This window comes from Sylvia atricapilla, chromosome 9 (genome assembly GCF_009819655.1).
Source record: "Sylvia atricapilla isolate bSylAtr1 chromosome 9, bSylAtr1.pri, whole genome shotgun sequence".
NCBI lineage: Eukaryota > Metazoa > Chordata > Aves > Passeriformes > Sylviidae > Sylvia > Sylvia atricapilla.
Genome location: NC_089148.1, coordinates 23830850 through 23846310, shown reverse-complemented (window position 1 = coordinate 23846310; position 15461 = coordinate 23830850). Strand labels below are relative to the sequence as shown.

The following is a 15461-nucleotide window of genomic DNA, read 5'->3' as shown; positions in this document are numbered from 1 at the left end:
GGGCGGCCGCCGTGGCACCGCCCCGGCCGCCACAGCACCGCCCCGCTGCGGCTGCCGGGCACTCCCGCCGACATGGCTGCGCTGAGGGCGACGCGGGTGAGCGGCAGGGCCGGGCGAACGCTCGGAGGACACAAGACCTGGGGAGGGGCACGGCACGGCACGGCACGGCACGGCACGGCACGGCACGGGACGGGACGGGACCGGACGGGACGGGACCGAGCCGAACCGAACCGAGACGCTGCCGGTGCTGGCGGCCGGGGGAGGCCGGGTGGTGGGGAAGGGCCGTGGGATCGCAGAGGGCGAAGGGCGGAAGAGGCAGGGCCAGCCCAGCTTCCGCCCGCCGTGACGGTCCGGACAGCTGCAGGCGTAGGGGCTGCCCTGGTGCGGAGAGCTGGCCGGGCTGGACTCCGCCCGCTGTGTTGCTTTTCCTGCCTCGCAGTGTTACCCGAGTTTGTGGCCATAATCATAACGGTTCGAACGGGTATTGCCATCTGATGTTCTTCAGTGGAGTTTACTGCACAGCCCTGGGGCTCCTTATGTGGCAAAGGGCGCGTCGGGCTGTGTCTGGCACCTCCCATTTAGCGGTGGAGACGGCTGGACGGCTTCAAAACACAGGAGTTAAGAGTTCAGGGTATTTTAGCCAGTGCATTTCCTTTAGCATACTTAGCTGTATTACCTATGTTAAATTTTTAAAAAATACGAGCGAAATATAATAGTTGATTTTATGAAGTGCAAACTTTCTACTGTATTGAACCGCCAATAACCTCACAGCTTCAAACTAGAAAATAAAAACTATTCAAAACACATTTAGCATTTACACATGCCTTTTTTTGGATTCCCCATACCCAGAGGCAGTCATGAGTCTGAATTACTTGAAAGGGCCTTCACAGCCTCCTGGGAACAGTGTTGGTTTGCCACAAATTGATGCAGCTTGGCCACAGGTCCTAAGTGTTGTGAGATTGGGGGAAATCAGTGAGGGAAGAAGTCTCCATCTGAAGCTGGTATTTTATGGATCAAAAGTAATACTTGAAGCAAAGGAAGCCCATAGGGAGGAAATTATTATATCAAGTTCAGCCTCCTGACATGCTACCCCAGCAGCAAACTGCTCTTGGTAATTCATTTTTGCCCTGAGATACATGAGGGAGAATCAAGGTTAGTGACCCTTAGCATATTGTTGTCCATTTTCTGTGATGTGCTTTTTTTTGAACAGGTTCTTTTGACATCAAGGTAGTAAAGAGATTGCATCCCTTTTGTGAGTAGCCTTGTTATACCCTTTTCCTGACAGCACATTCTTCCAGTGTTAGTCTCGCTGCACTGATGATCATATTTATAATTGCGACAGAGTTTATACAGTAGTGCAAGGAAATGCAGTAGGAGTTGCATCTGAACTTCACTAGCAGTAGTTGATCACTGAATCTAACTGTTCCTCAGAGTCAAGGAACAGGAAAGTTGACAAGTAGGCAGATTGTCGTCCAAACTCCTACATGTAGCAAACCCTCATCCTTTGTCACCTGATAAGTCATGCAGCTTCCAGATGTGAATCCCATCTTTCCATATTTATTCATGTTTATGAGCTTTTCCAGAGTAACCCTCAGTGTGCATACTATACCACAATAGACAAGTTCACTGGTTTTAATTTTATAGTTTCTTTCATACAGGGTATCACTTACAAGATTAGTTTGAATCCAGTACTTTTCCAAGTGTAGGTAAAATCTTTTGGTGGCAAAGCTACGTATTAGTCTATCCTTAAAAAAAAGAAACAAAAAGTTACAATCATCTGACTTTTTTCCAGCCTCATCTTGTCTTTTTTCCAACCTCATCTTGTCTTTTTTCCCAGATAAAATAAGGTGTAAATAATTCTGAGGCATCAAGGTCTTTCTAGATTTTTGTTGTATTGTTTTAGTGTTTAATATGAGATGAAAACTTAGCAAGATACTGTTTTGCAATGTCTATTGTTTCTAAAAACTTGAAATTAATAATGCATTACCTACTGCACAATGCAATCCTGAACAGTTAATAAATTGACATTACCAGCACAATATGCAAATATGTCATAGCCTATCCCCCTTCTGTTTCTAGCAGTGGTCCTTCTGCATTTCTTCACCTTTGAATTATATAGATGTTTTCAGTATCCTCTGGAATTTTTTCACTGTATTGATACCTATTATTGGCAGTATTCTTCATGCTTGTGCTATGTTATAACCATCGATCATATAGTATTATTATTTTTAAGAGCACAGTTTATCTACTGTAACATTTTTGAAGATACTTGTTTCCTCCCCAGATATGTAACTTTCTGGAATGTCCTTGTCTTCTAGAGTTCCAAGTAAAATTTATGTGATCTTTTTTTGCATTACTATCAATAATTCAGTTATTTTAATGCTAGGAAATAAGTGACTGCTCTGATCACAATTTACATTTTCACAGAAGAAGATCAAGAAGAAGCCTTTCCTTAGTGTTTAGGCAAATTTGTTTTTGCAATATTGATTTGAGTCATCCTAAAAAGTTATCCAATTACGTATTTTTCACTAATTTCCAAACATTTCAGAGATTAATAGCTCCTGAAGAGAGTAAACCATCCTCTTAAAACAAATTCAGACATGTTTTTGCACAGTATTATGACATTCTGAAAATAGCTGTAGCAACAATATTTGGGGCTCTAAATTAAAAAAAGCACAGAAAGTATTTACAATGAAAATGAATAAATTTGTGATAAGTATTAGGAGGAAAAATAAACTTCAGATGGTTTGTGGTGTTCTTTCCTATTTGGAGAATAATAATTATAATAATAATAATCACCAAGTGTCAGTGGCGGCAGCTTATTAAAAGAAAGCAGAAATTAGTCTAGGATGTTATGAAAATATTCTGATATATTGGCTAATAAATAGGTTGTTTTTAAAATCTTGCTAAATCTGCACGTAGGTGAACATTGATTAATAGGATATTCACTAGAGGGCCAGAAAATGAAGTTTGATGAGTGTGTGTATAAATGAAAGAAATATATATTGCTGTGTCTCTGTGAACATAAATTTTAATTCTGCTTAATGATTTTTAAATACCCAATTGCACAATACTTAAAAGTGCATACAGCAGTTCACTTGCCCTTGGTCGTGTTCAAGCCTGAGATTTCTAGTAGAGGTGTCTGTTCGTGTAGGTGCTGCGTGCCACAGGAGGAAAATGCAGCATAGCCAGTAATTATTTGATCACTGTAGTAATTGTATTATACTTGATGTGATCCCGTTTCTAGAGAGGGAGGCTACATTTAAAGTTGTGCTGCAGATAGGTTTCTAGCTTTAGAAGGCTTGAGCTGTAAAGATTTTATACCTCATGTTCTTTTCTTCTTTAGCAAATTCTTCAAACCATCGCAGGGCGTGGATGGAGGTCCTATTCCAGTAAACCTGCACAAGACTTACATGTAGGCAAACCTGGAGCTGGGTTTAGCTTTGGTGAGTAGTACAGTTTTTGAAAGAAATAGAACAATAACAGGCAAATTGCAGGTTAAAAAGTTAGTTAAAAAGAAATAATACCCTGTATTGAAGTTCACCACGATTTTAAAATGAAAGTGTTTCTTCTAAATATGTTCCTATTTAAAAAATAGTTTGAAAAACAGAGTAACTTTATCCTCAGCTGAGGCAAGACAGATATGTGTGTAGTGTTCTTAAGACTTTCTTCTTTTTTGCAACTCACATCTGTCTTAAAGGTTCTTTTATTGCCGAAGTGTCTTAGCTTTGAATACTTACCTCATATTGCTGTTTTCAATGTTACAGTACTTAACTAACCTAAAGGTAGTTATAGTTGGACTTGGTTATCAAGAAATGTAAAAAAATTCATCTTCATCTTGGCATATTATATATATACAAATAAATTTAGAGGATTAGAGTTAGATGTTTGGAATTGAAGAGTCAGGATCTTTGGGCAACCTCTGTCTTTTTATGCATTAAATTAAAACAGCATTCTTCTTGTTTCTTTTGGTAATACATTTTATTTTACACAGTCCTCTCTACTTCGTTTTCAATATTTTGTGGATAATTTTATCAGATGGAAGTAAGTGCATGTAGGGGTTGATCAGGGAACAATGGAGGCTTTCTCCCAGGAGCAAAAGGAACCTGAGCCTTTTTGCTTCCTGGAGAGCCCCAAATAGTGGTGGTTTGGGTTGTCCTGGACAGATGCTCATTTTTCTTTTTTGTTGTAGTCTTGACAATTGGCAAAAGAAAAGACAGCAGAGGATTTATGTTCTTTTTCTCTTCCTGTTTTAAAATAGAACTTACTGATGAACAGAAGGAGTTTCAAGCTACTGCTCGTAAATTTGCTCTGGAGGAAATTATTCCTGTTGCTGCACAATATGACAAAACTGGAGAGGTAAATCTAGCATAGTGTAAGGGAAAAGTTGGAAAAACCAGATTTTTTATCTTAACTTGCATAAAATTAGAAGTTTTGGTTGTGGTGAATCAGAAGGTGATTTTTCCATGTCTGTTTCAGTATCCTGTTCCACTTATAAAGCGGGCTTGGGAGCTTGGTCTTATGAATTCACACATACCAGAAAGCTGTGGTAAGTAAACATTCTTTTTAATCTGTAAAATGAAACAATGAAAAGACATTAGATGAGATTCCTGTGTGTAATTATGGATTCTGTACGGAATAAATAGTCACATACTTGAATAATCTAAATTTAATCAGTAGGCAAGTTGACACATACAAGTGTGTTACTAGGTATGGGATGTAATCAGGAGACAAATTAGACAGATTATGGTTTAGTAATTTATGACCAGATTTTTCTATGGTGATTACAGCTGCTTAATGTTCCCCTGGTGCACTGTCAGCTGATTAGGCAGAGAAATTAGAAGGTCATCTTTTGTTCCAGTCACTGATACAGGCTGGAACAATTCAGGAGTATATCCCAAGAGGAGAATTTTCCAGTATAGATTAAGTGCAGTACAGCAGAGTCCTGGTTCATATGATGTATGAGTGATATCATGACAAACATGATATGCTAGAGAAGGGTTTTAGTGAAAGGAACTCATACCTCATAAAATCATTAGTGTTCTCTGGTGTAGCTAATAAATGTGTGAACAAAGGATTGCTGGTTGATCGAGAATGCCTGAACTTCTAAAATAAGTTTTAAAAATCATCAGGTTTGATACTGGCAAAATTAGCAGCACAGCCTTGCTAGGTCTTATTTGGAATGTGTATAAACAAACTGGAAAAGGGCGTAAATGCAAAGGTCATAGAATTTGCTGATAATAATAAGTTATTCACCATAGAAAAGATGATCTGGTTCAAAGAGCTGCAGTAAAAGTTAATGAAACAGAGTGGAAGTTAAAATGCCAATGTGATTCCAAAAAGAAAAAGTGTTGCACATGTGAAGGGAAAGAAGCAATCTGAACTTCACAGGGAAAAGGTATACGGTGCACTAGATACTCTCAGAAAAGACATCTTTGGGTCCTGTGAACATGAGCATAATGCTCAGAAGTGGTCAAAACTGTAAAATCTAAGGTCACAAGGGACCCTTAAGGGAATGAAGACAAAAGCAGAAAGCTTAATTATGCTGCCTCCTGAAACCAAATTGCATTTGCCTCTTTAACTAATTATATAGTCAGATCCTTCCATCCCAAGAGAGTATTAGGGAAATGGAGAAGGTTTCTAAGAGGATGACAAAGATTATAGAAGTTTTATCTTCTGTGTGAGATGTAAATTCTGTAGGAGAAATTACAAAAATGTCAGTGTCATGGGAGAGTGTGAAAAGGGATTGATGGTTCACTGTCCCTTTCAATGTAACTAAGAAGGCATCAAATTATTGTCAGCAAATGGTAGATTCAAAACAAGTGAAAGGAGATGGTTCTGCATGCAGTGTGGAGTTAATTTGTAACTTATTGCCCTGTAGGATATAGGTGCTAAAATTTTACATAGATTCAAAAAGAGACTGGACAAATTCACGTAGCAGGTGTCTGTCAGGGGTTGGCATAACAAAGATACCAAAGAGAACTATTTATTTGACCGAGGAAGTCACTTGAAAATTCAGGAAAATATTTTTGAGGTAGCTGTTACTCTATTTGTATGTTGTGTTGTCCAGTTTCCCCCAGTGTTGGCTTCTGTCAGGAACAGATTACTGCACTGGTTGTCTACTAATACTGGAGACTGTTTTGCTCCCAAATGCTTTTGGCTCAGGAGCCCTTTCTGTCTTTCCTATGAACTCTTAATTCTGGAATGTACAGTAGTAAAAAAATGTGAGTGGTACATTCTTGCCACTTTGTGCAAGTTGTCCCACATTAATCAAACAGTAACTCTGGACACATGATGCCTAATTTTCAAATCACCTGTTACTCTTCTGACAAAGATTTAGTTAGAATGCTTGCATTAGAATGCCTAATTCTAATTAGGCAGTACACAATTACATGTGTGTGGAAAAATACATTTTTGTTAATTATGCTGTGTAAATCACTAATATTAATATGTTATAATTTAAATCCCCTTGAGTAACTTAAATACTTCAACCATAGGTGGCCTTGGCCTTGGCAGTTTTGAAGCGTGCCTTATTACAGAAGAGTTAGCTTATGGATGTACAGGGGTTCAAACTGCCATTGAAGCAAACTCCCTAGGGGTAAGTTCCGTGTTTCCTTACATCCCTTCAACTGCAATCTCTGCACTCAAAAGAGACAGATTAAGGTCTAAATATTTTCTTTCAGCAAATGCCAGTTATCATTGCAGGAAATGAGCATCAGCAGAAAAAATACCTAGGAAGAATGACAGAGGAACCAATGATGTGTGTAAGTATAACTGCTATACTGCAAAATGTTTCTAAACCATATTAACAGTATTACTCTTTTTTTTTTTTTTTTCCTATTTTTTTGTGATTTTTTTCTCCCTGAACATTTACATGTACTCACAACTTAGCCCTTTTTGATTTGTATGTAAACAGTGACATTTACTGAAAGTTAGTGAATACCTAATGAGATACATCCGGTAAGTAAATGGAAGATACTGTTTGGAAAATTATCCCCATCCTAAGTCACTTACCAAAATTAATAATTTTTATTTCCCTTTCAAGAAAAGTTGTAGACATTTAAGAAAAATAGAAGGTTTATGTAAGAAGACCCTTAACTTGGATGGGAATGAAACTCTATTTGTGATCTTAAATATTATGTAAAATAGTACTTGTTGCATAGAAAGAAGCAAAGATTTGTGTGCAAAGTATCTAAATCTACAACTAAGCCTCCTGAACTGAAACATAAAACATTACTCAGTGCTCTTGTTTTCAGATTTTAAAGATCCTCAGCTTTCACATCAGAATTTTTGAAGCCTGAGGAAGTAATAACTTAAAGGTTACAGAATGTTTCTGTTTGATTAAAAGCCAATTTTATGTATTATTATGTATTTATAAAGAAAATTAACCCTTACTTGGACAGTTCTCTCCAGAGGGAAAGGGTCTGTGTGTTGGGTTGATTGGGGGTTTTGTTTGGTGTTTGGATTTTACCATGCAGTTCACTTAAACCTTTAACAACTACTTTGATGTACATAATCTGCATTAATTTGCAGTTGACTAAAGATAGAACTTTTATTCCCCAAGATTTCACGTCTTAATTTATTTTAGGCTTACTGTGTAACAGAGCCTGGAGCAGGCTCTGATGTGGCTGGTATAAAAACAAAGGCTGAGAAGAAAGGAGATGAATATGTTATTAACGGCCAGAAGATGTGGATCACAAATGGGGGGAAAGCGAACTGGTATGTTAACTGGTGTCCCAGTTCTGTGCTGTTATGTAGTGGCTTTACCCCACTCCTCCAACCTCAGTTAAATTCTTTAAAGACCTATCCTTTAAAGACCTATCCTTCAGAAAAAAATCTGAATGTTCTCTGTGTTTCAGCAGATTACATTTTAATCTCTGCCCAGTTTATGCAAATGCAGTCTCGAGTGCTATGCAAAGCCTAAAAAGGAAAATGAGTGATATTATGACTCCACACTCAAGAATCTTGTGGCTATCAAAATTAAATGTGGTTCTACTAGAGACACCTCTTACTCCTAGTGAAGCTAGAAATGCTGTTAGATTGTAGTGTTACTTTTAATTTTCTGAGAAGAAGACATTTTCCATCAAGATGGGCAAGAAAGAAACAGATAGAATTCATTATATGGTAGAAATGCACATAAAATATTTAAAGTGCTAGATAAATATATTTTGTTAATTGTGAGGATAAACTGCATCCATCTGCTTTGTTTTACACTAGGTATTTTTTGCTAGCACGTACCAATCCAGATCCAAAAGCTCCTGCAAGCAAAGCCTTTACTGGATTCATTGTGGAAGCAGATAGCCCAGGGATCCAAATTGGAAGAAAGGTGAAGACTGTATTTCTTGTTCAACAAGCCAGGAATTATTGCTCAGTTCTAAACCAATAATGAAACAAATGTACCACTAAAGAAAAAAGACTATTTGCACAACTGAACAATTTCATATGCTTATGTACAACCATCTTTTCATTTTCACAGCATAGAGGAACTATTCATAAAACATAATTTTAAAGCTATTAATTCATAAAAGGAATTATTCAGAATGGTCTAAAGTAAGAAAACTACTTTGAACAGCTGCAAAAGAGTCTTTGAGAACTACTGTATTGGCAGGTGCCAATATATAAGAAGTAGTATGCCTTGAAAGAGTAAGAAGCAAGTTGGACAATTTTGACCATTAATACACACACATAGCAAGTTTTAATTTTAGCTCATGGTGGTCAAAGAAGAGGCCTTAGAGATACTGATGCTTGTTCTCTCTTTACAAAATGTACTCTTTTTAATAGCAGGTAAAACTGAATGTTGAACATTAGGCAAGAAATCTGAAAACTTGAAAAGCTCATTTATTTATTCATTTGTAGTACACCTGTACTTCCTGCATATTTGATTCTTTTCTTTTTCCACTTGCATCTCAAAGATAGCTGAACTAGAAGAAGACAAGAGGACTGATTACTGTGACAGAAAACTAATTTCATACAAGGAGAAAGTAAACTGCCTAGCTTTGACAAGTTAAGGGCGTGCTGGTCTGCCAGTACAAAATTAGTATTTGTCTTGTATGGGGTAATTTTTAGATTAAGTGTTTTGGGGAAGAAAAACTATATGCTTTGAGTCAACAAAAGAATGAAAAAATATTGTACCTTTGAATAATCCAATTTAGTAGCACATCTGTAAATTTCCCACTTCAGGAAATGAATATGGGTCAACGCTGCTCAGATACAAGAGGCATTGTCTTTGAAGATGTGAGAGTCCCAAAAGAAAATGTATTGATAGCTGAAGGAGCTGGCTTTAAAATTGCAATGGGAGCTTTTGATAAGACTAGACCACCCGTAAGTATCAGAAAAGAATGGTTATAAAATATAGCAGGAATTTTTGATTTTTTATTCTGGCCTGTATTCAATTTAGGTAGCAGCTGGTGCTGTTGGATTAGCAAAAAGAGCCCTTGATGAAGCTACTAGATACGCTTTGGAGAGAAAAACCTTTGGGAAACCAATTGTTGAAGTAAGTGTGGGGGCCGACAGAATATAATAAAAGCTTGTGTTTTCATGCCAGATATACTGCTACTGATTTTTCAAGGTTATTCCTTGATATTTATATTTCCTTAATTTTTATATTATACCTCTGCCATTTTGTGGTTTCCAAGTGTATAGGTTGCACCATAAGTAAACTTGGCTATGTGGTAATTTCAGGAATTTTTGTAATTTATCAATGATAGTAGTAAAAGCAGAGAGAAAACTCTTCCCAGAAGCTCAGAACTGCATACCAGCAAGGCATATTTAAGTTCTTCAGTGCTAATGGAGGAATTTTCAGGGAAGAAAAAAACATCGGAGATACGTGAAACAAGGCATATAGTGTTAGTGCCAGTAGAATACATTGCCCACCATGCTGCTTACCAGCTTTGAAAAAATATGAATAAACAGCAAGGTAAATACCAATCTCATAAATAGGAAAGAACAACTGTTGTTTAATCAGTATTTAATCCCTATGACTAAATTTGGATTTGGAAATTGAAAACTTAAGAGTATAATTCAACATACATATATGAGAATGTGATGCATATTCTGTAGAACTTCTCATGTACAACTTACTGAGCTTTTTGAAAAAAACCCCACTGTATTAAGGAGATTACATCTTTCTTGGATGTCACAGAATTGTAACAGGCAATATTAACCTAGTTTCTTTTGTCATAGCACCAAGCAGTGTCTTTCTTGCTTGCTGAAATGGCAATGAAAGTTGAACTCGCTAGGATGGCTTACCAGAGAGCTGCATGGGAAGTTGATGCCGGTCGCAGGAATACCTACTATGCTTCCATTGCAAAGGCATTTGCTGGTGACATTGCAAACCAAGTAGCTGCAGATGCAGTACAGATTTTTGGAGGAAATGGATTTAATACTGAATATCCTGTAGAAAAGCTAATGAGAGATGCTAAAATCTACCAGGTAAGTAAAAGAAAATGTGATAATGCATAGATTTTATATAGAATAAACTAATGGCTATATACTTGTGTACATATGTACATATATTAAAAAAATAATTTTAGAATGAAAGCAGTAATCCTTCCATTTAAAGAAAGTCATTCAAATCAGGAAATTACTTCCATACAAAAGTCATTGCATTTGATGAAAACTGAAACCACATAAGAGAAATAAGTTACGTTGTGTGATTTGGGGGTTTTTCCCCCCTAATGTGGTAACTTGTTACAATTCTTGGATTCCCAATTTGGAAGTTTTTGAACTCTTAGGAAAAATATCCTGATGAAAATACCAGGTATTTTGCTTGCTTTGGTGTTCTGTAAGTAGAGGTGGTTTATGTGTCATGCCATTCTTCAAAACTTTCAGAGATGCAAATCTTCTGGCCATCTATCTGTATCCTGGATTGATGTCTGCTTATAGTTTAGCTGTCTTCTTAGCCTGAACACTAAAGCAGTTTCTTATCCCAATGATCTACGAGGGAAGAAATGTTTTTTATTTGGTTGTTTTTTGTTTTTTTTCTTTTCTGTTAAACTTTCTTTGAAACTTTGGTATTATAAGCTGCATAGAATGCTGTGGCTGTAGTATTGTGATGTTGTAGTTTAACTCCAGTTGGCAACTAAGTTGCTACAGAGCTGCTCACTCAGTTCTTCTCCCTGCTCTGGAGGGATGGTGGAGAGAATTGAAAAAAAAGGTAAAGCTCATGTGTTGAGAATAAGAACAGTTTAATAATAGAAATAAAGCAAATGATAATAAAAGGGAGAGACAGATAGGAATAGAACATAAGAAGAACAAGTGATGCATAATAAAGTTGTTCACCTCCTGCTGACCAATGCCCACCCCATCCACCTGCAGCAATCAGCACCCTCCTGGTCAACTCCCCCTAAGTTTATATACTGGGCATGACTCTCTATGGCATGAAATACTCCTCTGGCCATTCCAGGTCAGCACTCCTGGCCATGCACCTTCACAGCCCTTTGTGCACCTTCTCACTGGCAGATCACAGGAAACTGAAAAGTCCTGGATTTGAAATAAGCATTACAGATCGAGAACTGAAACATGAACTTGTTACCGACAGTATTCTCACAAAACACAGCACTGGACCAGCTACTAGGAAAAATATTAACCCTATCATATATAATATTAATCCTAGCTGACACCATGACATGTAAAATGATTACCTTGCATGTGTTGTATCAACAGAAGTCTGACACAACCTAGAGTGATTATCCATTTTGTTTAACAGCAAGACCCTTTTGTACTCATGTTTAGCCCATAGTTTGCTGTAATCCCCAGGTTTTTTAGTGCAGTGTTACCATCTAGAAATTACTCCATGTCATGTTGTAATTAGTATATTGGCATATGCTATGCTGCAGTTCATCATTCAGCAAGAATATTTTAATTGCATTCAGCAAAACCAGTAATCTTTATTGACATCTAACACTAACAGTGCCTGGATAAGACATATCAAAATAGATGGTATCAAGAAATGTACACAGACCATAACCTATTGTTAGCTAAAACAGCTGTCATTCCCAAGACACTAGGTAGATAATATTTGTCTTACAGCTGATTTCAAAATGCAAACTATTATTGCCACCAGCCAAGATCTCATTTTTCTCAGTTTAAGGAAAGACAACTGCTATGCTGGAATTTAAAGGTCCCTATAATAAACTTTACTTCTGTGAGTGAGGAAATGAATAACTAATTGAACTTTATGATTGGGATTTTTTTTCCTGTCAGACTGCATGCCTTTTTAGAGAATGATGGTGCGAGGGTTGAAACTCAGATTGATTGAGATTGATTTGACAGAATCCCATAATTGCTTAGTTTTTTTCATTACAGTGATCCAAATGCATGGCTAAGTAGGCTTGTTTTTGTAATTAATCAGATTTAGTATTAAGTTTTTGATGACTGTCAGTTCCATTTCATCCCCTAAAGAATTCAGGAAAGGATTTTGTCTTGCAACTATTTTGTCCATGTCTCTTGACTATATCTTGCACCTCACTGTGCTTTGCTGTATTACTCCTCAATTCCAGATGATATATACTTTTGGCCATACATTGCATGCAGAAAAACGTGATTTTTCGACTTGTCTTTTGTATGTGTGATCTTTTTTAGTATTACATGATCCTTTTATTGTGTTTACTGATAACATTTTTACATGTCCTTACTGTGTCCTAGTTTTGTCTGGCTACAAATCTAGGCTACTTTGGTAGAAACTCTTAGGTTTGGAAACTCTTAAATTTGGATGACTTCCACACTTTAATTCCACTTCTTTAATTGTCAAGGAATCTTGAAACTATTTCCATCCCCTTATAAACCAAAACCTTTCCCGCAATTTCTTAAGATGATTGTGAGTTGTGACGTCTTTACACTTGAATTCCATGGCTGTCTTCATCAGCAAGTGCAAATCGAGTGCAATAGGAGTGGCTTGGTAGATTGCAGGAACAGCTGCTGAGACCCTGACAGCTATGCTCTAAGCAGTTTGAGCAGGCTGAGTTGTAGTAAGCCTGTTTGGTCCCTTGGAATGTATGTCCCTGATAGGCATCCAATTGTTAGCGTCCAGGTGCAGGCTTGGACCATTATGGCTTTCCTAGGGATTGGTGAATCTTTAGTATAGAGAGAAAGCAGAGCTTCCATTTCAATTGGTTTCAGAAAGCACCTACTATTCACAAAACACCGTCTGCTCTGTGGACTAGATCAACATGGGGTAAAAGCAGCAGCAGAGAATTCACCTTGGGAATCAACAACTTGTTTTGAACCAGAACACTAATGTGAACACAGGTTAACACTAATGTGAACACAGGCATTCTCATTTTTAAAATGCTCTTTAAGGTTCCTGGAAAGATTATTCCAATAAGTGAACGTGCATGATTTTCAGCAATTTGCCAAAGCAAGTTCTGGCAGAACTGGGAGCTGCAGCATTAAGAGCTCTAAACTATGTTGCCTCAGCCCTTGCATTACAGTGCAGTATGCCTGTGGAGCATATGTCCTCCTTTGGCATTAGAACGTCATAGGTGCTTTTTTGTCTATTATTGACTTTGCTGTCAGCAAAGAAACAGAACAGAGCGATGATGTGGGCTGTTTATAGAAGAAAATGCAAGAATAAAGAAAAGAACAAACAACACTGTATGGGAGGGAGTTCTAGTTTAACAAGAAGCAATGGAAACAAATGGGTCAGAGACAACATATGGTATGACCTTGAAAGGCCAGTCAAAGAAAACATCTTTAAGACAAGCCATCTCTTCCCTTCTCCCCATGATTTCAGATCCTACTTTGAGAAATCTAAATAATGTATTTTCTTCCTCAAATAAGAGGAATGTTGTCACCTGTCTGTTTTCATGAGAGCCATACTGATTTTAGATAAGAGCACCTCAGAGAACAGGACTTCCTCAGTATCTTGTATGAGTTACATTTCATTTAGCCCACTTGTTATTACTCTGTCACACTGGAATTTTCTGTTTTTTCTGTCTTCCTGCGCATCCTAATCCACTCTGGTTTAGTGCCATGGATGTTTACAAATGTACACCTATTTAAACATTTTAAAAATCACCCAGTAACATTATTGCAATTCTTCTTTTCAGATTTATGAGGGAACTGCTCAGATTCAAAGGATGATCATAGCTCGTGAACATGTTGGCAAATTTAAGGCTTAAAAAATGTCCAAAGTGCGTCTGGTGGTCCTTGTAGTGTTCTTATGGAAAAAGATGTTAGTGTGTTTCTTAATAGAATTAAAAAGGGATGAAGCAAAAAATGCCTTCAAAATATTTTTATTCTGTCATTATTATGCACTGATTCTCTTCTCACTCTAAGATAATCAGAATGTAATTTTTGACAGTCAATGCTGCATTTTAATAAAATATTTTTAAAAGAAGTGTGGTTGGTTTGTATTCATTTTGCTTGTCATATCACTTACACTGGAAAACTAACCCAAAATACAATTTCTGAAGTATGTTAATAGCCATATTTCAGTTTCTCTGTGCTCTTGCCTCAGGCAGCTGAACAGCTGTTCCAGTTGAGCAGCAGGAAGGCCTTCATTGCTATTGTCTGCATATGTCTGTGCTGAGGATATATATACTATCCAGCTGTATCAGTATCAGCTTGAGAGAATCTGGCCTTTACACCCTGAAGCAGGTACATATTAAATGAGGATGAATGGCTTCAAGTGAAAATGCGTAGTTTTCCCTTAACAATGACTCACAGTATGGTTTTTATTTAAATTGCAGTATATTTAAACACAGAATCACAGAGTATGCCGAGTTGGGAGAGACCAACAAGGACCATCAAGTGCAACCCCCTCGCCCGGCACAAAAATCCCACCCTGTGCCCGAGAGCATGGTCCAAGTCCTGCTTGAGCTCTGGCAGCATTGAGGCCATGAGCACTGCCCTGGGGATCCTGTTCAGTGCCTGACCACCCTCTGGGGGAAGGTTCTTCCCATAATATCAAACCTAAACCTCCCAACTCAGCTCCAGCCATTCCTTCAGGTTCTCTCATAGCACCAGAGAGACGAGATCAGTGTCTGCCCCTCTTCCCCTCACAAAGAAGTTGTAGACTGTGATGAGTCTTCCCTCAGACTTCTCAGGCTGAACAGACCAAGTGACCTCTGCCACTCCTCATACAGCTTCCCCACAAGGCCCTTCACCATCTTCATTGCCCTCCTTAGTAGCCTCTCTAATAGCTTAATGTCTTTCTTGTATATAAACCTATTATTCCTTTCCATCAATGTATGTGCTTTTTACAGCAAGCAAAGTGTATGTTTGCAGCAAGAACAGCCAAGAAGAAGGAATCAGATTTTTTTTTAACCTTGGATAGACCATTCTTGGCAATGCTGGCAGAATGGACATTCCCTGGAGTTCTTGGAACAAATTACTGTATACATGAGGCTGCACTGAATCTAGTTCTAGGCTCCCCTGTATAAGAAAGATGGGGACTTAAAAGAGGGAGTCAACACATGGCCACTAAATTATTAAGGGCCTGAAGCATCTGTCACATGAGA

At 37.8% G+C, this 15461-nt stretch overlaps 1 protein-coding gene across 1 annotated transcript; it reads left to right on the top strand.

Annotated features, from left to right (window-relative positions):
* Positions 1 to 48: 48 nt before the first annotated feature.
* On the top strand, positions 49 to 14338 carry ACADM (acyl-CoA dehydrogenase medium chain). Its single transcript, XM_066325300.1, has 12 exons — positions 49 to 96; positions 3347 to 3446; positions 4262 to 4359; positions 4480 to 4549; positions 6498 to 6598; positions 6684 to 6764; positions 7589 to 7719; positions 8218 to 8326; positions 9181 to 9321; positions 9398 to 9493; positions 10183 to 10431; positions 14049 to 14338. The coding sequence occupies exons 1-12, from the start codon at positions 73 to 75 to the stop codon at positions 14118 to 14120; spliced, it is 1272 nt and encodes a 423-aa protein (XP_066181397.1). The 5' UTR covers positions 49 to 72; the 3' UTR covers positions 14121 to 14338.
* The last annotated feature ends 1123 nt before the right edge of the window (positions 14339 to 15461 follow it).

Excerpts from the sequence above, each read along its gene's own strand:
- ACADM (XM_066325300.1), top strand. The coding sequence starts at position 73 with ATGGCTGCGCTGAGGGCGACGCGG. Across the intron at positions 97-3,346 it reads CTGCGCTGAGGGCGACGCGG|CAAATTCTTCAAACCATCGC; the intron begins GTGAGCGGCAGG and ends TTTCTTCTTTAG. Across the intron at positions 9,322-9,397 it reads TTGATAAGACTAGACCACCC|GTAGCAGCTGGTGCTGTTGG; the intron begins GTAAGTATCAGA and ends TATTCAATTTAG.